Source organism: Triplophysa dalaica, chromosome 8, assembly GCF_015846415.1.
Source record: "Triplophysa dalaica isolate WHDGS20190420 chromosome 8, ASM1584641v1, whole genome shotgun sequence".
Taxonomy (NCBI): domain Eukaryota; kingdom Metazoa; phylum Chordata; class Actinopteri; order Cypriniformes; family Nemacheilidae; genus Triplophysa; species Triplophysa dalaica.
In genome coordinates this window covers 21,659,770-21,686,262 of record NC_079549.1, presented here as the reverse complement: position 1 = coordinate 21,686,262, position 26,493 = coordinate 21,659,770, and the positions used below count along the sequence as shown (strand labels likewise).

The following is a 26,493-nucleotide window of genomic DNA, read 5'->3' as shown; positions in this document are numbered from 1 at the left end:
AATTTCCAGTTTTCCCTGCTGTCCATACAATACAGTCAAGGCGGGGCAGCATTTAGAGACATTCAAAACGACCTGTTAAACGTGCTTGTGTACACGTGCGTTTACATAATGTGGGCGTCAACATCATTCAGCCTTTAAAGAGCAGCAAGGGAAGGGCATTTTTCATACACGACATTTGCAACTTCATATGTAAAATAACATATCCACTATTAAATGGACTACAACTCAATGATGTTACTGGAGGTTTTACATGTATTTAAGCGTTGACAAAGACATTCAATGTGCGTGCAGGTGAAACTTTCTCTCCTGTAAGATTTTTGGCTCCGTATTGCTGACCAAGATTTGTTGTTGGCTCTTAGGATTTGGGTCACATTTTAAAGTTCCTAAGCTAAATTTACGCGTTCATTTCTTTAAACAGCTGAACAAAACAGCAGGAATGAGTGATTCTAAAGGACTAGAAGAGGTCAAGGTTGTTGTCGTGGGTTCAGGATTCGCAGGTGTCGCTGCTGCAGCAACGCTGGTCAAAGCAGGATTTCAAAATGTTCTGCTCCTCGAGGCGAAAGATAGAGTTGGAGGTCGGGTGCACACCACCAAACCGTTCACCGATAAGGTCCTTGAGGTTGGGGCGAACTGGATTCATGGACAGAAAGGAAACCCACTTTTCAAGCTCGCAAAACAACACAACCTGCTGTCTGGGGAACCGTCGACAAGCAAAAGTATGTGCTCGCCGCATTCTGTAACAACTAAAGATTTCTTTTTTAGAGAAGACGGGACACGGGTCTCAAAGAAGGTTGTAGAGCAGGTTTGTTCACGCTTCAGCAAGCTCACCGACAAAGCTTTTGATGATGAACTTGCTCGCAAGCACAGAAAGATGACTCTGGGTGGTTATCTGGACGACGCCTTTGAAGAATCCACAGAAGATGGCCAAATGGTCTTTGAGTGGTGCAAGAGGATTGAATGCACAGATGAAGCTTGTTCTTCTCTCTACGAGGTGTCTGCCGCACAGACTAGTGAATACACCGAACCCGAGGGAGGTTTCTTCAACACTTTAGGATTGGGTGGCTATCGAGCAGTGTTAGATGTTCTCCTGAAAGATCTGCCCTCAGGTACTATCCAATGTAATGCAGAAGTAAAGACCATCCAGTGGGATCTGATTAAAGTAGGAGAGAGTGAAGAACATCCTGTTCGGATCACCTGTCAAAATGGGCAGTCTTATGATGCAGACCATGTGATTGTCACTGTATCTTTGGGGGTTCTCAAAGACAAAGCAGACACAATGTTTAAGCCGTCACTACCGCAACCCAAACTGAATGCCATTCAGAATCTCGGTTTTGGAACAGTGGACAAAATTTTCCTGTATTTTGAAGAGAAGTTTTTGCCGGATGACTGTACTATTCAGATGGTGTGGGAAGAAGGGCCAGAAGATGAAGATGTTTACAAAGCTTCGTCTAAAGGAGATGACTGGAAAGAGACGTGGTACAAGAAGATCACCGGTTTTGATGTGGTGGCACGTCACCCCACTGCTCTGTTAGGCTGGATCACAGGTAGAGAAGCACTACATATGGAGACGCTCGAGGACAGTGAAATCAGAGAAACCTGTGTGAGGTATGTAAATAGATGACAATTCATTGTGAAACTATTGTCTGTGTTTTTTATATGCATTGTTTCATTCTGATCCATTTTTTTTTCACTTCCTAAAGAACAGTACCTTTAAAGGGATACTTCACCCAAAAATTAAAATTCAGTCATCATTTACTCACCTTCGAGTTGTTCAAAATCTATGTAAATATCTTTGTTCTGGTGAACACAATGAAAGATATTTGGAAGATTGCTTATAACCAGATTTCGCCCCCCCCAATAGGATGAAAAAATATAATGGTAGTCAGAAGTGCCCCAGAACTGTTCGCTGTCCTACATACCTCAAAATATCTTATTTTGTGCTCAAGTAATTTTTCCTATTATGGAAGTCAATCGTGGCAAAACCTGTTTGGTTATAAGCATTCTTACAAATATGTTTCTGTGTTCATCACAACAAAGACATTTATACAGATTTGGAACAACTTGAAGGAGAGAAAATATCTGAATTTTCCTATTTGGGTAAAGTATTCCTTTAATAAAAGTATTACAATTTAAAAGTGTTGTATGTGATTTTCTTTTCCTCGATTACTGAAATGGATGTTATGAAAGAAATCTTACCTGTCTTGATGACAGATGTAAGTTTTGTAAACAAAGCGTGGCACCCTGTACAGAAAACTAGCCTATCAGGAATTATTTCTGCATAATTTTGAAGGGAGGTACGATGCAATGGCTATAATCGTTTGCATTATCTTAAAAGAAAAAAATGTGTTGTGATGATGTCTTTAAAGGTTGCTGAGGACTTTCACCGGCTGGACGGTGCCAGAAGCCTCAAAGACGCTTATCTCCAGATGGGGTCATGATACCCATGTGCGTGGCTCCTATACATTTGTTCCTCATCGTGTTAATGGAGTAGAGGAACATAAGGCATTAGCATCTCCTCTTCCCCCCAAGGGGAGCGAGGTAACATCACACAGTAGCTTATCAAATTACTATCAGTATCAAATTTTGATAGTAACACAAATTCAGTCTTTGCATCTATTTAAGATTATATTATTTTGTCACATGCATACAGTATGTAAATAAGCAAAATATTTAATGTACACCTTTAGTTTTTTGTGTCGGATAATTATTACCAGAGAACTATAAAATATATTTTCTTTGTGTAAATTAAACCTAAAGGCAGCAAGGTAACATCTTCTTATAATAGGCGGTATCAAACTATGACAGTAACACAAATTTGTCTTGGTATATATTTAGGATTGTGTAATTATTTGTTATAATGCATACACTACACCTGTGTGTATGTAAACAAAATATTTAATGGAATCATTTAGTTTTTCACGTCTGATAATTACAAACATATATCCAGGGAAACTATAAAATATATTTTCTTTGTCTCTAAAGCCCCTCCAGGTGTTGTTTGCTGGTGAAGCTACACATGTGAACTTTTACACCACAACCCATGGAGCTTACTTGACAGGTGTCAGAGAGGCACAGAGGCTCATCAGTTATCACTCGGATTAAACACCACTATCCTAATGTTTATGAGTTTTATATACTTGACCTTGCATCTTGCAATCTTTGCATTTAATGGGTCATGGGCAACTTTCTTTGTACATTAAACTGATTGCTGTATCAAGCATATATCTGCTCTGTTAATTGCTAAACAGTTAAGGAAGTTAAGAATTATTCTGATAACTCTCTAATGTACAATAATGAGCTTCTTTAATTCTAAAGAATGATGATTTAATGATGATTTTAGTTTAAATTAGCTGTCTTAACCATGTCCATTTGTTTGCATAGAAAAACAATGAATATATATGTTTGCTGATTTTAGCCAACAAAAGCTTGTCTTAGGAAAATTACGAAACAAAACGAAATCTATGAAAAAAAGTACTCTGTTGAGCAAAAAAAGGTACATTTTGAAGAACGTAGAACAGCTGTCGGTGACGATAGCTCTGTGGTTACTTCGCCGACATATAGTGCCAGTGCACTTGTGGCCTGACCAGACTTCAAATCCCGTCTCGAGCATCATTTGCTAGTTCCTCACCCCTGTCTCTCCAACACTTTACTGTCTGCTCTCCACTGTCCCATAAAATGAATCTAGGACAGTTCTCTGGCTCTTTTGACTACCATTGTATTTTTTCCTACTACGGTAGTCAATTGGTGCAAAATCTGTCTGGTTATAAGCATTTTTCCAAATATCTTTCTCTGTGTTCATCAGAACAAGGAAATTTGAACCAGTAAATGATGACAGAATTTTCATTTTTGGGTGAATTAACTGTTTAAATACAAAGATCCAAGGTTGTTTAAATGAGCTCTAAAAGTGAATGTGTTTTGTGCATGCAGTGCTTACAGATGTGTGTTGCATATACTTCACAAGCACGTTTTAAGAAATTATCAAATAAAATCAAGTCTGTTTTTTCTTTTCCACACAACATTGCAGCCTTCAAAACACATTGTGATGTTTTGCACTGGAGATTACGGTACATTTGTAATTTTATTCAAAAATGTAAACTCAAAGTATCCTTAAATGTGCTTGTTGTAAAAGTATAATGTATGTCATTTACAAATGAGAGTGCATTTAACTTTCTTTGCTTAGATTTACAGATAACCAATAAATAATGAGTCAATTCTATCAGATTATCCCATGTTACAATTAGTGTAAAATCTATGACCCTAATGTTCACTGTATTATTTATAATATTTTATATTATGTTTTTTGTTTTCACAATAAGATTCACGTAATGCCATAAAGTGGATCTTTTTATATTCGTGCCGTGGAGACTTTTATTTTGGAAAAACACCAAATTCCGGTAGTGATTACTCTTTCCGCTGACTGCTTCACGCTGCAGTCACCGGTGAATCAGAGAAACACTGGAGGAGTGTAGAAAATATTCGAGTCAAGGTAACACACAATATATTTTAGATTCGTCAAACATTTCACTCGTACGTGCATTACGTGATTTATTTGCAGGATGTTTTTACAAATGTGTATTATTTAAAGTTTGACCCCCGCACAGTCATTAGCTGCGTGACTGTCTTACAGTTTCGAGCTTGGGTTTAAGTCTCAGACTAACATTTATAAGTGAATAATGAAGCGCAATAAACGATGTATATAGGGTTTAATTGTTGATACATCTATTATACATAACTAATGTGTTGTATTTGCTGTAGCTCATGTAACGCGAGCTGGTATCTAACGATACACACACAACAAACACTTTGTTTAACTCTTACTGTAATAAATACACGTATTAACGTTACACTAAAGTTTAGATGACTGGATTTTAACTGGGGTAATAACTATTATACTTCACTTTGGTCTCATAAAGATTTGTAGACAGACGGGTCTCTTTTATCTATGTTAATATTAAGCATTAAAACTCTTTTTATAGTTTATTTCATTTGTCTGCACTGTTGTAAGAGGAGATACACTTGCATGTGTAATTTTGACTAGAAATGGTTGATGTTGAAATGCGTCTTGTTTGTTTATTAAGATTGTAATTCGACAAAATCTGTACATAAACGTGGCACACCTAAATTTTGACACGAAATACAAATATATATTATTATTATATATTAAGTTTAGTTAGACTTAATACTTTAAAGTATTAAAACTGAAATGTGTCAAATTCTTTGAATGAAAACTTCAAATGTCTGTTAAACAATGTGCTTTAGGTCAGATGTAGAGCTGATGTGGATAAAGCAGAATATGAGATGGCATGAGAAAGTGGCTCCACCCTCTGTAAACACATACGTGTACATTTCCTGAGATCTCCTTTCTTTTTCTCTTTCATCATTTACAGGTTAATTTGTTGAGAATGGTGATCCCCACATTCTTGTAAACATTTCTTCATCCTTCAAAATCTCCAACATCCTTCAAGAATGCAGAGGTTGCAGAGTCACCTGAGACCTGCGAGAAGAACATTGCTGTTTGCTTTTGTCGCACTGTGTCTTTTTGTTGTGATTTCCTCCGATGAAGATTACTACAAGCTGTTGGGTATTTCCAAAGAGGCCAGTACTCGTGAAATTCGGCAGGCTTTCAAAAAGCTTGCTCTCACGATGCATCCGGATAAAAACCCAGTGAGTAGCTTCTTTATTGCGTGCCATCAAGACACCTGTGTGTCATCTTTTGCTATTACAACTGACTGTTTCGTTGTGTCGTTTTAGAATAATGAAGCAGCCCATGACGAGTTCTTGAAGATCAATCGGGCCTATGAGGTTTTGAAGGATGAAGACTTGAGGAAGAAATATGACAAGTATGGAGAGAAGGGCCTGCAAGACGAACAGCAGGGAGGAAGATATGAAAGCTGGAACTATTACAGATATGATTTTGGTAATTAACCTTATTTCACCATCACATTCTGTATGGATATTGTAGCACTGCATAAGGATAGAAAAACAAAGCTTTAAGTTTGTTGAAGATACGCCGTAGTCATTTATTCTGGATAACAAGAATGGTACTTTGTTTTTCAGGCATTTATGATGATGATCTAGAAATTATTACGCTGGACAGAGGAGATTTTGGTAAGTGAAGCAGATTTGACCCAGATTATACATTATATTTATAGAATATCTAAAAATTTAAAAACTCACAAAAGTCATGTCACGACGTCTCCCTTTAAAATTAATAGATCACATTTTCCATACATTAAGTGAACCCTGTTTTAAGTATTGTTGGATTTTGAGTAGATATGTGACCTACACATTTTTAACATGTTAATTCACCCATCACCTGTTTCAGCTGATCTTGTATCATTTATTTTCCAAAAGAGGCCCGACCTGTTCTTGCAAACATTGGAGTGTCACATGGTTTTTGTTTTTCCACAGATGCAGCGGTAAATTCGGGAGAGGTCTGGTTTGTGAATTTCTACTTTCCACGCTGCTCGCACTGTCACGACCTAGCTCCCACGGTACACAGCACGACGTGTCATCTCATATTCGCTTCCTCATCACATGTGCTGTAGCTTTATTTGACTGTCATGTCATCGTGTCCCATAGTGGCGGGAGTTTGCGAAGGAGATGGACGGGGTGATTCGGATCGGTGCCGTGAACTGTGGTGATAATGGCATGGTGTGCCGGAGTAAAGGAATCAACAGCTACCCCAGCCTTTATGTGTTCAGGAACGGAATGGTAAGAGAATTTAAGTTTTGTGTTCGTCTATACATGTATGTAATGTTTGATGTTTACACTCACACTAAAATATAAATGCGATCATGTCAACAGAATCCAGAGAAATATTATGGCGACAGATCGAAAGCAAGTCTTACGACGTTTGCCATGCAACTTGTGCAGAGCAAAGTGTCAGAACTTTGGCAAGGTATTTGATTTGAACTTATAATGTGAGGTCTAAAAGGTTAAGTGAACAGTTCATGAAAATTCTTTCATCATTTACAACATTTCTTTGGTCTGATGAACACAGAGAAAAATATTTCGAAGAATGCTTGTAATCAAACCACCATTTACTACCATAGTAGGAGAAATTGCTTTATGAATAACTTTGTTCTGTTGAACACAAAAGAAGAAGATATTTTGAAGACCGTAGCAAAGCAAACCGTTCTGGGACACTTTTGACTAACTAGACTAATTTTTGACTTCCTCCTATGGAAAATATATAATATCTTCCTCTGTGTTCATCAGAACAAAGAAATGTATACAGATTTGCGACAAGTCTAGGGTGACTAAATGATGACAGATATAAATTTTGGGGCGAACTATCCCTTTAAGACCACATTGAATGTTTTGACAGTTTTAACATTTGAAACATTCAAAATCTGTTTTGTCTGTAAACATTTTGTGTACGTATTTGTATTTACAGGCAATATCTTCGCTGAGATTGATCGTGCGTTTGCAGAAAGAATCGGGTGGCTGATATCTTTCTGTGCTGACACTGGAGGTGTGACTGTTAAACTTAAATAATTCAATTAAATAAAGACTCGCTCATTGTCTTGCTAAAAATAAATTGTTTCTCATAGACTGCTTGGAGTCTCAGACTAGACGCAAGCTGGCTGGAATGTTGGTAAGTCATTTATAGTTCAGCTTGTCAAGAATACCGTGTTTAATCATATAATGAATATTCATGTTTGTTTTTTCAGGACGGTCTGGCACACGTAGGCTGGATGGATTGCTCTAAACAGGCAGATCTATGTGACAGCTTTGACATCACCACGAGCACAACAGCCCTCTTCCCCCCTGGCAGTTCTCTTACTCAGAAAGGAAGCGTGTTGGTTAGTCTGATACTGATGAACATTTATGCACTTTTATTGTAATTGCTTTACTGTAAACCTTTAACAACAAATTTAAAAGTGTTAATGTGATTCTTTCATTTCAACCTGTGCAGTTCATCCAGAGTTTGGATGCTAAAGAAATATATGCGCAAGTATTGAAGCATCTGCCTGACCTGGAGATGCTTACAAAGGAGAGCTTTGAGGTACGATCTTACGTGCGTTTCATCACGAACACCATGTGAACAAATATGAGCTCACATATCTAGATGAGTACGTTTGCACTGAACTGTACCACACCCAATATTACCTGTATCGGTGTTTACCCAAGACAACTGACACTTAGCGTAGAGCATAACTGCGTGGCACAACTGTGTTGATACGTCTTGAATTTTTTTGTCATTTCAGGATAAATTAGCTCACCATCGATGGCTCGTCAGCTTCTCATTTGGAAAAGATGACCTGGCATCACACGAGTTCAAAAAACTCAAAGCTCTGTTGAAAGACTCTCACATACAGGTGCTTCATTACACTTTGTCGCTTTTATGTTCCATGGAAGAATCATACAGCTTTGGGGAACACCACTGAGGATGGAAAATGTAATTAAAGGGGTCATATGGTGCGAACACATGTTTTTTTGTGTCTTTGGTGTGTTATAAGTTGCCCATTCATGTTTTAAGCGTAAGTTATATTCATGCATAGGACCTTCGCCGTAGCCTCTACGCCAAAGTTTATGTGTCGGTTTTTATTTGCACTTCTGCGTCGTTGTCCGCATCGACAGGCAATGACCACTAGGCGTCAGTGCCCAAGTGCGTGTTACTTGTGTAACCAAGACAAGAGCCGAAGAAGAATGACCTCGTTTGAGAAGCATTTTAGCAGTGATAGCGGCAAGTAAACGGTCACTTTTGTTGCAGCTTGAGATGTTAAATACAGAAGCACAAATATCTTCCATTTGAGTAAACATGACTCCATCGCTGATTTTTTTTTACCTGAGGGAGGGGTTCAAACAGACCAATCCCAGCACTTGCAGTCCGCGTAGGCTCTGCGTTGAGTTGACGCGTTGTTACATTTTTGGAGAGGTGCGCATCAGGCTACGGTGTAGGGTACACGGCTCTGCGTAAGCTACGCCTTGGTCCTACGCATGACTATAACTTGCGCTTTAGACACATGTGGGAACAAAAGATACATTCTTTCTAAAAGCAAATGCTCATCCAGACCTGCCTGAAATGCCTCGTGTAACCACACCCCCACAAATCTACGCAAGTTTGTGGTGTGATTTAACTAAGGTTGCCCAAATGTATACCCAAGTTAGGTGGGTGTACCTGTCAGTACAATTGCTTTGGCCTAATGTACCAAATATGGTAAGAGGCGTTACATTTCCGTCACACGCTTGCAGTATTCGACCAATCACTGCGCACTGGTTAACTGGCCAATCATAGCACACCTCGCTTTTCAGAGCGATGAGCTTTGTTAAAAATCTGTGCGTTTGAGAGAGGCGGGTCAAAGAGGAGATACAAACATGCACGGTATGTGAAAAATACAGCGTTTTTGAACCTTAAATCGTGTCTAAACATTGCACTACATCTAAGACAAACGATAATATAATTTTTAGACATTTCATATGACCCCTTTAAAATTGCAATTGAAGGATTTCACTGTTTGTTGGATTGAAGTTGTTCTCTGTCTGCACAGGTGGGGAAGGTGGACTGTATCTCTGATTCAGACCTCTGCACATCTCTGTATATTCACAAACCATGTGTGGCTGTTTTTAAAGGGCTTGGAATTCATGATTATGAGATTCACCATGGTAAGTTCAAACCTGCTTTTCTGCACATTGCAATGCTTTTAAAGCTTAAAACTTGAAAATCCAGCTCGATTACATTTGAGTCTGTATTGAAGAGGTTGAACTGTTTTCTGATGCCCACCATGCTGTGTTAATTTTTCAGGTAAAGATGCCCTGTATAACATAGTATCATTTGCGAAAGAGAGCGTCGGCGCCCACGTGACCACTCTCAGACCTGAGAACTTCCCCAGTCATGAGAAAGAGCCCTGGCTGGTTGACTTCTTTGCACCTGTGAGTTATCAATATGTCTGAAACTCTCTATTAAACATCTGCTGATAGCTGATTATTTTTAACTCTGCCAAGCATGCAGCCACATTGCCATGGTAACTTCCTGCCTACGGCGCATTCTTTGAGCTCAAGGTGGTGTGAAATTATTGAAGTCTTTATATAATGAAATTGCATGACTGCTCAGTCGCCAAAATACTAAAGAGAACCTTAAGTAAGTTTTTATTGAAGATATGACGCAGGTTGGGGAAAATGTGAGGCAGAATTTATTGTTATAAATGTTGGTTATGTTGTTTATATATAGTATTTTTTTATAAATAAAATATTATATTTTATTAAAATTTTAGATAACCTTGTCCTTTTAAAGGACCATTGTGTGATTTTTAACGGCTCGCTCCACCGTTCCCCATCCCTTTCGAAGCACTACTACTGTGGCTGACACAGAACTAAGATGTCATCACGTCTTTCGCTAATGAGATCATTTTTTTACAAACTCGTTCTGTAGGGCAGTTTGTCCATTAAGGGCTACTGTAGAAATATCATGGTCACCCGGGGGGTTTATAGATAGAAATAGCTCATTTTAAGAAGTCTTGATAAACCTCTGAAGAAATAGTTATGTATATTATATTGCATTTCTGTCGTTTCAAAACATTCTTCATACTTCAATGAAAGTTCTTCATACTTCAATGTCTTTATCTGTTTATGTGATGTGTGTTTTGTGTATGTAACACAATTGTGACCCTGGATCACAAACAAGTCTTAAGTAACACGGGAACATTTTAGTAAAAGACAAAAATACATTGCGTGGGTCAAATTGATAGATTTTTCTTTTATGCTAAACATCATTAGAATATCAACTAATGATCATGTTCCATGAAAATCTTTTGTAAATGTCCTACCTTAAATATATAAAAACTTTTTTTATAACTGTTGTATCTCCGCCAGATATTGTCATATTCTCACAACACCTTATCCATAGAAAGCTTAATTATGCCGCTTTCCTATTATGCAAAAATCTCTATATCTAAAAATTGTCCCATAAGACTGGTTTTGTTGTCCAGGGTCACATTTGTTTACATATGTTTGTAAACGCTTACTTATATAATAAAGGAAGTCCGTGTAATATTGGTCGCGTTTCTTTTTTACAGTGGTGTCCACCATGTCGAGCTCTTCTCCCTGAACTGAGAAAAGCCTCCATCCAGCTCTTTGGACAGATGAAGTTTGGGACTCTGGACTGTACAATACACGAGGGGCTTTGCAACATGGTACATTTACACCGCACATATAATATTACCTATGCTCAGATGTGACAGGTTTTGGTCTGCCTGATATCCGTCACCTTACTGAGCTTAACATTTTTGCCATTTTACTGTAGTTTCCTGTCTTGTGGATGCAGAGCACGTAGTTATAGGAGTTTTCTGTCTTAGTTACTAGTTACAAAAATCATCATCTTTTCCACAGGAAACCACAGTCCACACATTTTTAGAGGTGAAGGTGTAGTCTTTGCATCAGTAACAGCACCCGTGGTTATGTATACATACAGAAGATGCCAGATCTTAAAACGATGCCGGTTGCAGTAAAAATTGAGTTTTGTTTTAGCCTACAGTATATTATACATCCAGTAAAAATGAGCTTATCAAATATTTCATAGTCATATATCATGTCCAGTTTTTTTTTCATGTGACAAGTAGCCGTGCAATAAGCGGAATAATGTACAAGCAGCCAGCTGTTATTGCGAAATAAGCTCCTTCAGTGTGACTTATTTCTGCGATAACAGCCAGCTGCCTGTACATTATCCCTTACACAACCCACCATTAAGACCTAAAGCCCCGGTTTCATAGACAAGGCTTAAGGCTAGTCCCAGACTAAAATGAATGTGTGACCTGTCTTAACTGAATATAACTAGCACAGAAATATCTTAAAATATATCAGTGCCACTGTTTTGTCTCAGGATGCACACCAGAAATGAATTCTTTTAAGGCATTTTTATAAAAGCGACATAAATATTCACCTAAGGCATAGTCCTGGCTTAGTTCAAGCCTTGTCTGTGAAACCAGGCCAAAATGTTTCATCTATGATTGTTGTAGACCTCAGGTTTTACCAATAATATAATACTTGTGAAGACAGATGGCTCTCATTTCCTGCATCATCTTTCTTCCTCAGTACAACATTCATGCATATCCAACAACAGTCATCTTCAACAAGTCCAGCATCCATGAGTATGAGGGTCATCACTCTGCAGATGGCATTCTGGAGTTTATAGAGGTGAGAGATAGACATTTAGTGTGTAAAACCGCACGGTAAATGCAAAGCCCGCCTCTTCCTCTTTTTTTTTTTCTTTGTAGCCGAATTTATTCACAATAGCTGTTTGCATTTTAGGTTTTAGTCCGATCTAGTTAGTTCAGCAGTAGGTCTAGACTTGCGTTTGATGAGATACATGATTTGTCTTCTGCAGGACCTGGTGAACCCTGTGGTGTTGACTTTAACCCCGGAGTCATTCCAGGAGTTGGTGAAAAAACGCAAGTCCACAGACACGTGGATGGTTGATTTCTATGCTCCATGGTGCGGCCCCTGCCAGGCCCTGCTGCCCGAGTGGAGGCGAATGGCACGGGTACGACAATCTCTCTGTGCTTTGATGAGGATTTAACCAAAACCGAAATGACTTAAAATGCCGGTGAATATGTAGAATATACCTTGCACGTAATTATTTTATCGTGATAGCAGAGCATGTTAAATTATATTAGCACATCACCTGATTTCTTAGATTTTCATTTCTCTGTCTGTTTTCAGATGCTGAATGGGGTTATAAACACGGGCACGGTTGACTGTCAGAAACACCATTCGTTTTGTCAGAGCGAAAATGTCAGAGCATATCCAGAGATCAGGCTCTTTCCTCAGAACACTAACCGCAGGGATCAATACCAGTGCGCTTTGCATTTCACACTTATTAAAGTTACCGTATGTTCCTCAAACACGGATTTTAAAAGATCTGTTTATCTCTTTCCCTCATTGGTTACAGAACTTATAACGGGTGGCATCGTGATGCGTTTTCACTCAAGACTTGGGCCTTGGGGTGAGCAGGATCCTTTTCGTTCAGAACATTTCAGGGACAGTAATAGCTGGACAAACTTTATATTTGAATATTTTTCTGTGTTACTTTTAGATACAGTACATAGTTCTATTTGAAATACTTTATATTTTTCTATTTGCACCAAACAGCCTTTTATGCAAAGTACATTGAAAATCAAAGTTTTAAGTTAATTTAGTAAAACCATCAGCATTGAAGTAATTCATAAAAATGCATCAAACTTGCAAACCCAAAATCCTTTTCTCATCTTGTGATCGTAATATTCAGTCTAAAGACATGGTTGTCTGTGCTTGTTAATAGAGATGCCACAGATTTTTCACGTAGGATGGTTTAGTCTTATTTTGTGTCTAATTATGCAAAGCCATCTGTTTAATAAATTTAGCATTTTGTACGTTTTGACCCCTGGATTCTCCCGTCTCCAGTTCTCTGCCTCGAGCCTCAGTGGATCTATCACCTGAAGATTTTACGAAACAGGTTTTGGGAGGAAAGGATCATTGGGTGTTGGATTTTTACGCCCCATGGTGTGGCCCCTGCCAAAACTTTGCCCCGGAGTTTGAAGTCCTTGCCAGGGTGAGACTTTTTCCGATGTGCCGTCAAACTTTTCCAATGTACCATTAACACACTTTTATGCTTTAAGATTCCAATGATATGGAAATATATGTTTAATTGCTTTCAAATACAAAAAGCATCCCGAATGCAACATCCACAATTCTTCGGATCTTTGCAAGTACTGGTGTTTCCTTTGAAAAATGCAAATCTAGTTGCAAATGCACTTCAACTGTCACTGACAGGTCTATGACAATGCAATGCTTCAGACAATCACGTGTGTGTTTTCTGTAATGCTACCAAGAAAGGATTTTGCATGTATGCAGATGCTATCCGAACAGACTACTTGTAGATTTAGCTGCAGTTTTGGCACACCCACATTTCACTCGTAGATCTTAACAAAGGTCTCGATTAGGCTGGGCCTATAAGCAAAAATGTAATTTAACATGCGTGACCCTGGACGACAAAACCAGTCTTATGGGTACATTTTTCGAAATTTAGATTTTTACATAATCCGAGAGTTGGATAAACAAGCTTTCTATTGATGTATGATAGGACAATATCTGGCGGGGATACAACCGTTTAAAACTCTGGATTCTGAGGGTGCCAAAATATTAAGAAAATTGCCTTTGAAGTTGTTGGTCAGGGGCACTGTAGCAGGCCATCCACTCACAAACATAAAGTTTTGATATATTTACGGTAGGAAACTTACAAAATATATTCATGGACCATGAACTTTACTTAATATCCTAATGATTTTTGGCATAAAAAAATCTATCATTTTGACCCATACAATGTATTTTTTTCTTTTAAAAAAAATATTCCTGTGCTACTTAAGACTGGTTTTGGGATTCAGGGTCACATATGAACACATTTCTACTGGCGGATTTGTACTGCGGCACAGATTGAATATATTATCATGCTGCCCATCCTCAGAGAAACAAAAGGATGGTTCCTGGCTTTCTTCTGTAGTCACTACAAGTGCTCCGATCATGACTAATTCAGCAGCAACCTGTTCACCTGTTGTGCAGATGATGAAGGGTACGGTGAGAGCTGGAAAAGTGGACTGTCAGGCACATTACCAGATCTGTCAGAAGGCTGGGATCAAGGCTTACCCCACTGTCAGGTTTTACCCCCGTCTGGGCACCCAGCGGGTAAGACAAGCACCTGCTAGAATTTAATTACAGTGTGCTCTCTGTGACGCATCTGCTTAATGTAATGCTTAACTGTACCTCTAACTAGTACATATTTTCTGTTCCGCATGCTTAGCGTGATCCGGGCGGAGAGCATGTTAACAGCAGGGACGCCAACGTCATCGCAGACATTCTCCGACAGCGACTACAGCAACTTTCAATACAGGGGAAATCCTCAAAGTTTGAAGTAAGATACCGTGGGTATTTGTTAAATCTAGAGTATAGTTCATTTTGTTGGACAATCTTGATGTCAAACGGTTTGATTTACTGCTCCACAGGACGAACTGTAGGACTCTACACATCTTGCGATCCACAGATGCTCTTTTCTAAGGAGCAGTGTGACCGAGGGGAAAACGCACACTATAAAAAGACTCTTTAATGAGAGCGAGATTTGTTTTTATTTGTTCACTGCCAAATGGACTGTAGAGAGGAGTTATATCACCTCTGCTGCTGCAGAAAACGGTTCTTGGAAGAAGTCGGAGTATTTAAGGACAAGCATCTGCAAATATGATGTTACTGATTCAAGATGAGGTCACCACAGTGCAATTTTGACAACTATGATGTATGAATGTACTGTCAACATTAATGTCGTCATTTCTTCACACAGACTGTACATAACAGATGTATTTTTCTCATGTCTTTTCGAAGAGTATTTCTGACTCATTAAACTACTCTTACTGTACATGTCCTGTTATAGACAAGATTGAGATTTCTGTTGTTTTACAACTGTTTAGAGTTACATGACTGTAACTTTTGTATTGTTTCAACAAGAACAGATCCTTCTTTCTCTATTGTCATATTTGTAAGGTAGTCGTAAACCACGCCTATAATGGGTTTTTACTCTAGTTTTTAATTGTTTTCTCCACTTCCACTGGTCCTTTAAAATTCAGTGTTTTATTTTTATTTTTAGTTCCAGCAGTTATTTTCTGTGGAAACCTCTTAAATTATTTATTCCTTGTCATTTTTGTGCTCTCCCTGCGTGAATGTGCGCGTGACGTGCCGAAGGTTTCCACCAGGTGGCGGTAATGTAACATCAATCCACTTAAATTGTGAGACATCCCCATTGATTTTGTGGAGAAAGCAGCTCAATAAACATCACACAATGCCAAGTTTATGCGTAAATGGGTCAAGTAAACTTTTATTTATGAACAATTTTTTTGTTAATAAACCTCTATATTGACACGGTAAGAAGATCAGCTGCTTTTGAAAACGCACAATGGTATTTATGTATAAATAATATTTATATAACTTATATTTAAATATAGTATACATATAATCTATACCTTAATTGAAAAATGATATCTATGTGAACGGTTATTTTATTTCTTTAGTCCTAGAAGTAAACAAACACTCAAGCGGCGACCGAAAAAAAGCAACCACAACTTTAAGAATCCAGTCAGTTTTGTCACTCCAAGCTTTAACAATAGTTGTACAACTTTTGTATAGAAATAGTCAAACTATTCTCAAAGACACGTTTGAAAAATCTTACTTCTGTGAAGTGTGTAATTCACGCGGCTCGGTTATCAAAAAAGTCTGCCATTGGTCGGACCATGAGCTAGCCCCGCCCCCAAGGCGCGCATCTGGTTTTGCGTGGCTTCATTTTACGCGTTTCTTTCTGCATATTAAGATGTTTTTACACACTCTATGATTAAGATGAAACCGTAAAAAATATCTTAACAAAACCAAAAATTACACCATACAAGTTGAGCAGTCTTTAAACTTGACTCACACACCCATATCTACGTCACAACCCTAGTTTATTCCCTATATTTCTGCTAAAAATCTACCTAAAACCAGCTGGTTTGCCTGTGTTGCAACGTCCTAGTTTTATTAGAATGGTTTTAATCTCAATATTGATCAGCTCTACACGGATCAATGTGACCTATAGCCTTTTACTGTCTCATCCAGTTACATTACATTACATTTAGGCACTTAGACGCTTTTATCCAAAGCGACTTAAATTGCTTTATCCTATACATTTTACATAGGTATTTGCAATCCCCTGGGATCGAACCCACAACCTTGCGCTCTTACCACTGAGCTACAGTTCAAGACTATGCAACCTTCCTCAATTTTACCTAGGGAACGGAAGGAGTGGGTTCAAAGACCCCGTCCCTCCCAGTATTCATATGTTCGGAAGATGAAATATCCAGGGGCTGTGGCAACACATCAAACACTTTCTTCTTTTTCCTTTTGTCTGTCATGAGTTCTCTTCATAGTGCGCAGTGTGTGTCCTGGCACCGGCGCTGGAACAGGCCTCGACCCCGCGGCCACCGCGCGGCCACCAAGACACGCTGCTTACCTTGGATGAAAGCTTCTCTCGCCCGCGTGCACGCCCACACCACGCTGGAACAAAATCCCTCAACGGCGTGACCCCTCCGTACACCCCAAACCGCGGCGGACAAGTCGGGTCCAGCAGCTTCACCCGTCCAGCGCATATGAAATCATGGATAACGCGCAGGGTGTGGAGAACGCCATAAAAAACAGCACACCTCAAATTAAGGCACGGTTCACTGGTAATTGTAAAAGGTCATTTTGACCATTAGAGAACTTTGGAGGAGAATCAGGGGCCGTGCGCACGAACGCGCGCGTGTGCGTGTGAATATGTTGCCCAGGTGAGGCAGCGTTCCCAGAGCTGCGGTTGCGCTGGTAAAGCCTTGAGAACTGGGCGACCCTACGGGATCGCTACAAGTTTATTTTCTTCCACTGTTAGGTGGAAAAACCCCACCTGGGCCCGCTGGACAGGCTCTCCCCGCTGGCAGCGCTTTTCCCAGCTCTGGCGTCAGAGAGTTGTAGCACCTTGTAACCACGTTGTGGTTTTTACGAGAGGAACACTAGAGTTCACGGAAAACACAACGATATGGTTTTAAAACGCCAACGTCATTTTGAGCAATCATGAAAATGTGTTTTGAAATTTATGTCGTGATTAAAGTTTTATACTTATTTGAATAAATATCACACCAAAATGTTTATTTCTCTTCTTGATCGAGGTCAGATCGTTGAGATGGAAAGAGATTCGTTCACACGGTGGGGAGTCGAAGAATTATAGAAAGGCTGAAGGGTTTATGAAGCCCGCCCATGTAATGGTTTTACTCCATCAGGTGCACAACTCAATTAAACAGCCTATAAACCCGCATGCTTGGTGAGTGTAGGGGAAAGACTTGCGCACGGGTCAATGGCGCGACCCTCATTTTGGGGATTTTGGGGGTCCGTTGAAGGAATAGTTCACACCAAAAAAATACAAATTTGTCACCATGCACTCACTCTCTAAAGTGTTTTATTCCTCCCAGCAACAACAGTGATAACATGTTGAATTAAAAACGTCTTGTCTTCATTATTGTAAAACATCTGAGACGTTTGGATTAATTGCGTTTTTTATGAAATGACAAATACAGGTTTACATATTTTTAATTTAAAAATATTTTTCATGTTTAAAGACTCAAGTATGAGATTTTTGATGATTTCACCATTCAAGATTTTTAGAGATTTTAAATGCTTTATTGGTCTTTAAAAATATGTAAGAGACCAATGCAGACGAACTAGTATATAGTAACTACTTGGGCCATACATTTTTATTTCTTTTAAGTGATTATTTAGATTCGTATATATGTTATTGCACTTACACTCACTCTCTCTATATGATTCTCAAACCTGTGTTGACAGTATAAATGACTGTAGTCCCAGGAATTATTCAAAGGATTTATTGAAGCCTCTTGTTTGATGTCTATCAGGGTGTTAATGGGTGCCCAACATACAGCAATGTAAACGTGATAATTGGGGCTTTTCAAGCTCTGTGTTTGTCCTTCAAAGAATATTTGAAAGCAACTTGCAGCTTCTTTTTATTAAAGAGATCTTATCACAGCGAGATCTTTAGGCACTCACAGTTATCAAAACCTCACGGCAGGCTGTACTTAAGCAGTTAGAGTTGACTTTAAGCCTGAAAGAAGAGAACAGTTTATTTTGAGATAACAAATCAATTAGGAAACAAAGAAACGCAGTCAGTAAACAAAGAAAAGCACAGGACAAGTTCTTTGACGAATGGAATTGTGGGAAAATGTAATATAGATATTCATGTTGAAGACAAAATAACATCTTTTGAGAAATGTTTTAGTGGTTTTGTGTCCAAACAATGGAAGTCAATGGGGACCAATGTTGTTTGGTTATTAACATTCTTCAGAATAACCACTTTGTGTTCTGTGGATAAAGAAGGTCACAAAAACTATGAACAATTTTTTTGGATGCTTTCCCTTTAAGAACACCGAACAGACCTCTGTGTTGGATACACCTGACAACAGCTGCTCGTGGTTCTCCGATGTTCTCCTCTTTATGTGACCACATGGCTTTAGGAAGCCAGCACTTGTCCTTGGCCTCATTAAAGGGCAGTCTTGTTTTTCTATGGCAGAGCACAAAGAAAAGGAGCTATAAATGCACACAGTACAGCTGTTTTAACACACTGAAACAACAACAGCGAGGAGAAGTGCATTAGACATCTGCAAAACATTTGAGCTGGACCTCTGCAGTCCAGACAATCCTTCATCATTCACCACTTGGCACATGTGAACAGGACACACACGGCACTGTGTTAATGCATTATACAATGCAACATACAGAAATTGATGCGGTGATGCAAGTTTCTTTTGCTAAATGTGAAATATAACGCTTATGATTAGCAGTGCTGTGTTCATGGGTTACAGACCCATGTGAAAGTGCTTTAAAAAAGGTTATCTTCCCGTAAATCCTGTAAAAAGCTCAGCAGGGTTGTCAAAGGTTTCTTCACTATATATTTTTAATATATTAAATATATATATTAAATATTATAGACTTTTTATGTTTTTGCACTTCATATGTTCAATATAAGTGAGTGCTTAAAATGTTAATGTAAAAGCTCAGCTTTGAGATGAATTTAAGGAAGCTTTACAAAAATGAAAATAAAAGTGCTAGTCAACCAAAGAGCATAGACAAAATATTAAAAACAAATGAAACTGATGTCAACAAAGGCTTTTTTTCTTGTGAGCTATTTGTTTTATTGCGTTTTTGTCTATTTGAATAAAAAAATTCCCTGATATGCTGTAGTTTGCTTTTTTTACCCCCAAATCCCATTTTTCCCAATACCTTAAATAACTGTTTCGTAATAATAACGTTTGTACTATACACCTCATTTTTTAATGGTTCAGCCGAACCCGAGGGTCATTAAAAGAAAATATCGTACAAATATGGGATTAACTGTTGAGTTAAAAATTTCAGTTTTTCTGAATTTACTGTTTCTAAAAATGATAATGTTTGTGTCATTCTGTGAACTTACAACAATATTTCAATTAAAAATATTGTTTCTATTTTCTTTTTTTTGCAGAAAATGAGATCTGGAGAACAGGTCAAAATCATAGAAGAGATGCTCTGTATTTTTAAAACCCCACATACAGCAAAGAAAACAAGACCATATTCACTTTTAAACAATAAAACTGTAATATTTGTACATGTATTAAGGAAAGTATTAAAGTTGATTTTTATCACAGTTTTCATGTGTCTTGTCATGCTGTCAGTCTTTCAGATTGCTGTTGGGAGACTTTATTTCACTCGTGAGATTTGATTTTGTTGAAATTCATTAGAAACTGCTGGACTGAATGGTCAAAATACAGCTAGAAATGTTAATGAAATTTTGAAATGGTCTCTTAATTTTCCAGGGCTGTATACATACTGTGTATGACCTGAATACATATCTGTATGTACATTAGTATATATGACATTCAGACTGTGGTTAAATTTAAGTGGAATGTAGCTGAAGGATAAAAAAGACACTGATTGTTGAAAGATAAACCTGAAGAAACATATTTAGTGTGGAAATATGTTGCACATATTAAGAGTTATTCATACGTGAATCAGTGAAGATATTTTATTCCCAGGGGAAAACAGGCTGATCTGCATATTGACTCACAGGATGTGTTAAATATATAATAAACATTTCTTCCCCTGTAAAAGCTCAAATTATGTATAAGCATAACTGTTGCTTTGTTTGAGAACGGTTACTCATAAGTGACTCTTGGCATCGCTGTGCCTGTTTCACTCCCTTGCGTGCAAAACTTAATTAGCATTTCTTGGAATATCAGTTTCCCCGTTAACACATAATGAACAGAAACCTGAAGTAACATTAATATTTGACCAGAAAATTGACAGTGAACCACAAGAGATTAAAAATTTCCCCATTAAACAAAAACTGTAACATAATTAATTTGCACTTTTGACAGAAGTGATTTAAAAGATGTCAAGTTACATAATACAAAGAATTTTATTGTTTTAAAGCTGCAGAAAGTTTACTTATTTCACAAGAATGAGATTATTGCTGTGCTGCTTGACATGAACAGTAAATTCATTCTGCATAATAAATTGGGAAGAAGGAAATGTTTGAATGAAAAAAAATGATATGATTTCACTTGGCAAATAGTTCAAACAAGTGATGGGTGAAACTGAAGGTTTATGAAATCAAAAGTATATCTGTCAATCATTCCATCACTTCCATCTCTTGGCAAGACCTTGGTTATTTTCTACTGCTGACAAAAATGAAGGAATTGAATTTCTGAATGATGATGTAATCTTAAAATATTAGCACCATGTAATTCTGAATTTACTGCACATCCTCAAATCTAAATGATTTTTCCCACACATTTCAACATGTGTTCTTGATCAGCGTTTTTATTCATGGACAAGGTCTGTCAGGAAATGTCTAAAATGAGAAAAAGAGACCCAAAGCACAGTTTCTCTGGTCATCAGTTTTTATAGTGTGATGTATGGAGGTCAGTAATTCTTTTGATTCTTTTCCATCAATCAGAAGAGCACGGAGGTCCCATCGAAGAGTTCTCATTGTCAGCTGTTTCGGATAACGCTGCCCACATCAAATTGTGGTAAATCATTTGAAAGAAGCAATGGTCATATTATTGTCCCCTAGGATGAAACTCTTTGTAGTTTTTCTCACTGTAATAATTTGCTTTGGACAAAAGCGTCTGTAAAAGATATTCTGCTCAGAAATGTTTCCACTAACCATTTGGCCTGAAACCTAATGCAGTTGTTTTTATATTAACTTCATTAGGCGATATATGGCATTTGTTATAAAGTTAATAGATCAGTACATCTTTTATCTCTTCTTTGTCTTCTCATACAGAATGGATGTGAACTCAATATGGACACAGCCCTGGATGCTGAACGAACAAAAAGCTCACCCCCCCCTTCTCCAATTATAAACATCATATTTCATTTCAGATCCTATACTTTTTTAAATCAAAGGTTGCATCATTAGTTCATGCACAGTAAAGACAAACATTATTATTCGCATTAACTACTGTAACATTCACACAAAATTGATAAATGCTGAAAAGGATCTTGCTCTAAGCTCATGTTAGTAAACGTTTTTACTAATGTTAGCAAAAACAAGCTTATTGTTATCCGTAAACTTTAACAGACGTGAACTACAAGTCTCAAATCTCCAATTTTAATAAACAGTGAATTCACCTCGTGGGCATTGCATCTGGGGTACGCAGGGTGAGCAGCTGTCACTGCAGTAACTCCCAGCAGCAGGTTGTTTACAAGAAGCAGCTCTATTACTGTAGATTACTGTAGTGCCGAGGCCAGAACTGAGTCGCTGCATTGAGAAGCATAAACAGAGACCGTCTCTCTTTCCCGAGAGCTGGAATGCTTTCCCAAAACTGTGCAAAAGCATGTTAGACTGGACCGGCTCCAGGTTAGCGTTCGGTACACACTCTTTTGACAGATGCACACAGTGTCAAATTAGATTAAACATCTTTACTTAAACCAAAATACAGTAATGTTTGCTTGTTTGTCTGGGAAGACAACGTGTCTATTTGCATAACCGATGTCATTTACAATGCATACAAACATAACATGGCCATGCCACCAGCCAGGTGTGTTTAATAAAGGCTGTAAACTGGGTTATAGACTGTGTACAGAATGTGATATTTAGTTTGTATCAATAAAAGCTGTTTCAATTAATAGAACATATATAATGCAGGGTAAAAGAACCAAACCATAGACATATCAAATGCATGTTTTTTTTTCTTAAATGAACATCATTCAGAAAGCCCAAGGGCTTGTTTTCGTCGTCCACGATAATGTTACGCCTCTAATCTTGGCTGTCTCTGTGATTTCTGCCAAAGGATTCTCTGCCCCCAAACTGTTCATTGTTCTTTCAAAGAATGTTTAATCCTCCAGAGGGGAAACAATTCACCGCAGCTGCAGTTTGTAATGAGAGCGGCTTGTTTCTTTATACACGCAGAGCTTAAAGCACACGGGCATCTCAGAAACGCTCCCCAAAAATATTATGCTTTCTCATACCTTCCCACTGCCGTCGGCAATCACTGACCGAGTGACCGCCCCTCGACACCCTTCCCAAACTATACACAACTATACACAAGGAAACATTTTGTCTGTGCAAAGGCAACATTTTGTTTAGGCGAATAATAACTATAAAAACAAAGCAAAAAACATTTAGTCTCCGGCAAACATTTAAAAAAAAAAGTACAATAGTGCAATTTTTCAGTTTGGTGAAGCTCTTCTCCTCCCTGGGCTTGTTTACGTGATGGCGCTTATTTGTGGCTTTGTCTCTTGTTGGCCTTGACTGCCCTGGTCTGCTCCCAGCGCTAGCACACAAAAACATCAGTCAGGTCAATGGCACAGATGGCTTCTCTCTACATATTTATATACTTTGTCGTATAAATCACGTGACAGTAGTACATTATATGTTAGAGTTCAGTCTTAATCCCGGAGGAGCATAAAATCCAAATATTATTATTAGTCAGGTTCTCCTATTTGCCATTGTGCAGTTATGCAACATACAGACGTTTCAAAAAATATTCAGACATTCTTAAAAATATGTGAATGTCACATTATCAGATGGCATGTATTTAAATGAATATTTCTTTTTAAATGAGAAATAACATTAACATGGATTCGAGCACATTCTGGTTGTCAGACTGATGAAGTGCACCTGTCCCGTACTAACTTTGTTAGAGGTACACCTGTATAAACTGATGCATTCGCTAAAAATAACCTTAAGACACAGCTGGTTAAAAGTAAAGCAAAAGTGTTTAAAACTAGAAAATTTGCAGATGTCTTACCTTCACCTTACGGCCCATTTTGTCTTTCCACTTCTGTGCAATGGATCCGTCAATGAGCAGCAATCTGTTGGAGAAATCACCACTTTATTTCAACTGCAACAAAACATTCCACCAACGTCCTCTGACAAGAAATCCGGCATTACCTGGACCTTTCCTCGTTCTCATAACCCATGATAATATATTCTTCATTGAGTGCTAGTGGAGGACACGGACAGACCGAGTTGTAATAAAGAGTTACTGTGTCTCGAGGAATGTTGACCAGAGATGACTTCAGAACATCCTTGACCTCGACGATGGCACTCAGATCGTGGTTTCGAGTTTTTATTTCTTTCACCCTCGCTCGGATGACTGCAAACAGATTGGTAACATCAAATAGATCATGACAAAAAAGCTTTTCCTCCTGCATGCTTTGGAAATAAAGAGAAAGCACAAGAAATATCATGCAAACTAAATCTAAATCATTCAAAATCGTTCAGCACTCACCGTAATTGTAATTGTTCCTTTCATATGTTTTTTGGCCGAGCCTTACAGACTTGCATTTACAACGATCTGAAAATGCAAAAGGATTTACTTTGAGATATTTTAGTTACGTATATTTTAGCTTGGTTACATTTGAAAGAAATATCTGAATACCATTAGCTCCTTTACAGTTCCCATTGTGTGAATCCATGGGGAAGTCTGGGTTTCCCTCTGTATGAGAACCATAACTGAAATTAATGTTCAACCCACTTTAACTGTGATTGTTTATTAATTATATTAACTAAATATGCTTAAATTTATTATAGGTATATTGAATAGAATAAGGTAAAGTCTGACTTAAAATCAAGAAAAATGCAATGTGTATCTCACCAGGGTTACATTTCGAGGGGTCTTGATAGTAAGGATTATCTTGAGGAAAGAAAGTTTGTTATTTATGAATGTTTGTTAGCTATTTTATTAATACACTTACTGGTAATAAAAAAAAAACTATAAATAGCAACAAAAAAATAGGGTTATGGTACATGCACTATTACTACCATAAATAGTAATGACAATAATTTTTAAAACTACATTGAATTCCCTCCTTATGAATAATAAAAACAAGAACAACCATAAAAACATGAATATGAATAAATTACCTGGTCCCTCGGCTTTGACTATTGCTTCAGGTGAGATGCAGACTCCTCGGTCATACACGGGTAGCTCCTCACAGGCCAGGCTCTCCGGCCACGTGTGGTTGTATCTCTTCATGACCGGCTCACAGCCGCACTTGGCCCGTTCGCAGACCGACTTGCACGGCTTGATGGGGTCGTGCTGGAAGTCGATGGTGCATATGGGCGCGTACATGGCGCAGAGGAAGAATAGCAGGTCCGGGCTGCACTGGGTGCCCAAAAGCCCTTCAAACTGCTCGATGGCGAGCACGGCGTTGGCCTGAGTGCTGTGATGGAGATGGTTGGGCATTTTGGTCATGTTCCACGGCATGGATCTGCACATGGGGATGCGGATGGCCTCGCAGGACGCCGCGGCGGTCCCTCTTGGGATCTCCAAGAGACACGCAACAGCCAAGGCGCAGATGAAAATTTCGTGGGAAAACATCTTTGGGTTGGTCATAGATCACAAAACTGAGAGCAGACGCTATTTATAATTCACCATCGAGATTCTCCGGAGATCAAACTGTTGTGCGCAAAACCTCGAGTGATCTTCCGGTGACTTGACTGTTGTGCGCAAAACCTCAAGCGGTCCCCCCAAAAAGGTCTTCACCTTATCGAAGTCTTGCGTCATTCAGACACACGGAGGAAAAGAGCTCATGTCTTAAATTCTCGTTCGAGGAGGAAAATATGTAAAGGAAATCTCTTGGAAATGGTGACGCGCGAGAGAAGTCTTTGGGTTCCTGCTGGAGCGCGTTGGGTAAGTGAAGTCCAGTTCAGGTCCAGCGGAAAGAAACGGTCTTGAAGAAGTCGGAGAAGACGGAGAGGAGGAGGAAGAGAAGGAGGAGTGGTGGAGGTGGGCTGGGGACATAAAACAGCGGGACCCCAGCCCACCTCCTTCATCACTCCTGTCTCCTGTTGCGCACTCAAACACACACACTGTTGACTTACTGCCGCCATAAATGTCTTTAACTAAGACAAAAGCTGTGTTTGATTGCGTAAAACACTACATAAATAGTGTTGTGGACATAAGGGAGTGTTAATGTAAAGACAGACGCTGTAATAAGCATCTGTCTGTATTGATTTGGTGACTGGAAATGTGGTTAAACTAATTATGAAGGAGAAGAGTTGCATTTTTTTCTGATGCGTATTTACGCAGGTACGTGCTCATGAGTTTTATTTAGGGGAGCAGGTCCCCCTAACTTTCCTTTACACATCGTATCGTTGTTCTTGGTTAATAATTTTAAACTTGAATCAATGTTTCATGTTTATTAATTTATTTTGGTACGTAGCTGTGTACTATTTTATGCCAGGGTCCTCACCACCATGAAATTTACTTATTGTCTAATAATGACATCCTAAATTTAACACACATTATAATCTGTCAGGATTTAAAAGTTCTTTGAGATGTGTTTAGAGGATTTAGCTAAAGACGTTTTTTGTTTTAGTTTGATTAGTATTCATATTATCTTGAACAAAAGACTGTCTACAAAGGCAGTGTTCATAATATTTATGCATATTTATGCAAAATACACTTAAAAAAA

The 26,493-nt window shown here is 38.4% G+C and overlaps 3 protein-coding genes across 5 annotated transcripts; 2 read left to right on the top strand and 1 right to left on the bottom strand.

The window, feature by feature from the left end:
- The first annotated feature begins 177 nt into the window (after nt 1-177).
- On the top strand, nt 178-4,216 carry LOC130427962 (spermine oxidase-like). 3 transcript variants are annotated; one of them, XM_056755740.1, is made up of 4 exons: nt 178-308; nt 419-1,605; nt 2,367-2,538; nt 2,983-4,216. In XM_056755740.1, exons 2-4 carry the CDS (start codon nt 437-439, stop codon nt 3,100-3,102), a joined length of 1,461 nt encoding a protein of 486 aa, XP_056611718.1. In that variant the 5' UTR covers nt 178-308; nt 419-436; the 3' UTR covers nt 3,103-4,216. The 3 variants fall into 3 exon arrangements, with proteins under 3 accessions (XP_056611718.1, XP_056611717.1, XP_056611716.1); XM_056755739.1 differs by having other exon boundaries at nt 179-281; XM_056755738.1 differs by having other exon boundaries at nt 184-1,605.
- Nucleotides 4,217-4,357: 141 nt separating this feature from the next.
- dnajc10 (DnaJ (Hsp40) homolog, subfamily C, member 10) lies at nt 4,358-15,382 on the top strand. The gene is made up of 23 exons (XM_056755736.1): nt 4,358-4,486; nt 5,388-5,664; nt 5,752-5,917; nt 6,058-6,108; nt 6,412-6,494; nt 6,583-6,714; nt 6,808-6,901; nt 7,400-7,477; nt 7,557-7,600; nt 7,677-7,808; nt 7,922-8,011; nt 8,214-8,324; nt 9,498-9,612; nt 9,752-9,879; nt 11,022-11,138; nt 12,037-12,138; nt 12,329-12,484; nt 12,664-12,797; nt 12,893-12,946; nt 13,384-13,531; nt 14,539-14,661; nt 14,777-14,887; nt 14,979-15,382. Exons 2-23 carry the CDS (start codon nt 5,467-5,469, stop codon nt 14,988-14,990), a joined length of 2,379 nt encoding a protein of 792 aa, XP_056611714.1. The 5' UTR covers nt 4,358-4,486; nt 5,388-5,466; the 3' UTR covers nt 14,991-15,382.
- Nucleotides 15,383-22,476: 7,094 nt separating this feature from the next.
- Nucleotides 22,477-25,757, bottom strand: frzb (frizzled related protein). Its single transcript, XM_056755916.1, has 7 exons — nt 24,941-25,757; nt 24,672-24,710; nt 24,456-24,512; nt 24,306-24,371; nt 23,966-24,170; nt 23,823-23,886; nt 22,477-23,345 (listed from the first exon to the last, which is right to left on the bottom strand). Exons 1-7 carry the CDS (start codon nt 25,410-25,412, stop codon nt 23,292-23,294), a joined length of 957 nt encoding a protein of 318 aa, XP_056611894.1. The 5' UTR covers nt 25,413-25,757; the 3' UTR covers nt 22,477-23,291.
- Between the last annotated feature and the right edge of the window lie 736 nt (nt 25,758-26,493).

Excerpts from the sequence above, each read along its gene's own strand:
- LOC130427962 (XM_056755740.1), top strand. The coding sequence starts at position 437 with ATGAGTGATTCTAAAGGACTAGAAGAGGTCAAGGTTGTTGTCGTGGGT. Across the intron at positions 1,606-2,366 it reads ATCAGAGAAACCTGTGTGAG|GTTGCTGAGGACTTTCACCG; the intron begins GTATGTAAATAG and ends ATGTCTTTAAAG. Across the intron at positions 2,539-2,982 it reads TTCCCCCCAAGGGGAGCGAG|CCCCTCCAGGTGTTGTTTGC; the intron begins GTAACATCACAC and ends TTGTCTCTAAAG.
- dnajc10 (XM_056755736.1), top strand. The coding sequence starts at position 5,467 with ATGCAGAGGTTGCAGAGTCACCTGAGACCTGCGAGAAGAACATTGCTG. Across the intron at positions 6,495-6,582 it reads GTCACGACCTAGCTCCCACG|TGGCGGGAGTTTGCGAAGGA; the intron begins GTACACAGCACG and ends CGTGTCCCATAG. Across the intron at positions 7,478-7,556 it reads TTTCTGTGCTGACACTGGAG|ACTGCTTGGAGTCTCAGACT; the intron begins GTGTGACTGTTA and ends TGTTTCTCATAG.
- frzb (XM_056755916.1), bottom strand. The coding sequence starts at position 25,412 with ATGACCAACCCAAAGATGTTTTCCCACGAAATTTTCATCTGCGCCTTG. Across the intron at positions 24,513-24,671 it reads CCCCTCGAAATGTAACCCTG|AGGGAAACCCAGACTTCCCC; the intron begins GTGAGATACACA and ends GTTCTCATACAG. Across the intron at positions 24,171-24,305 it reads AAGGAACAATTACAATTACG|TCATCCGAGCGAGGGTGAAA; the intron begins GTGAGTGCTGAA and ends ATCTGTTTGCAG.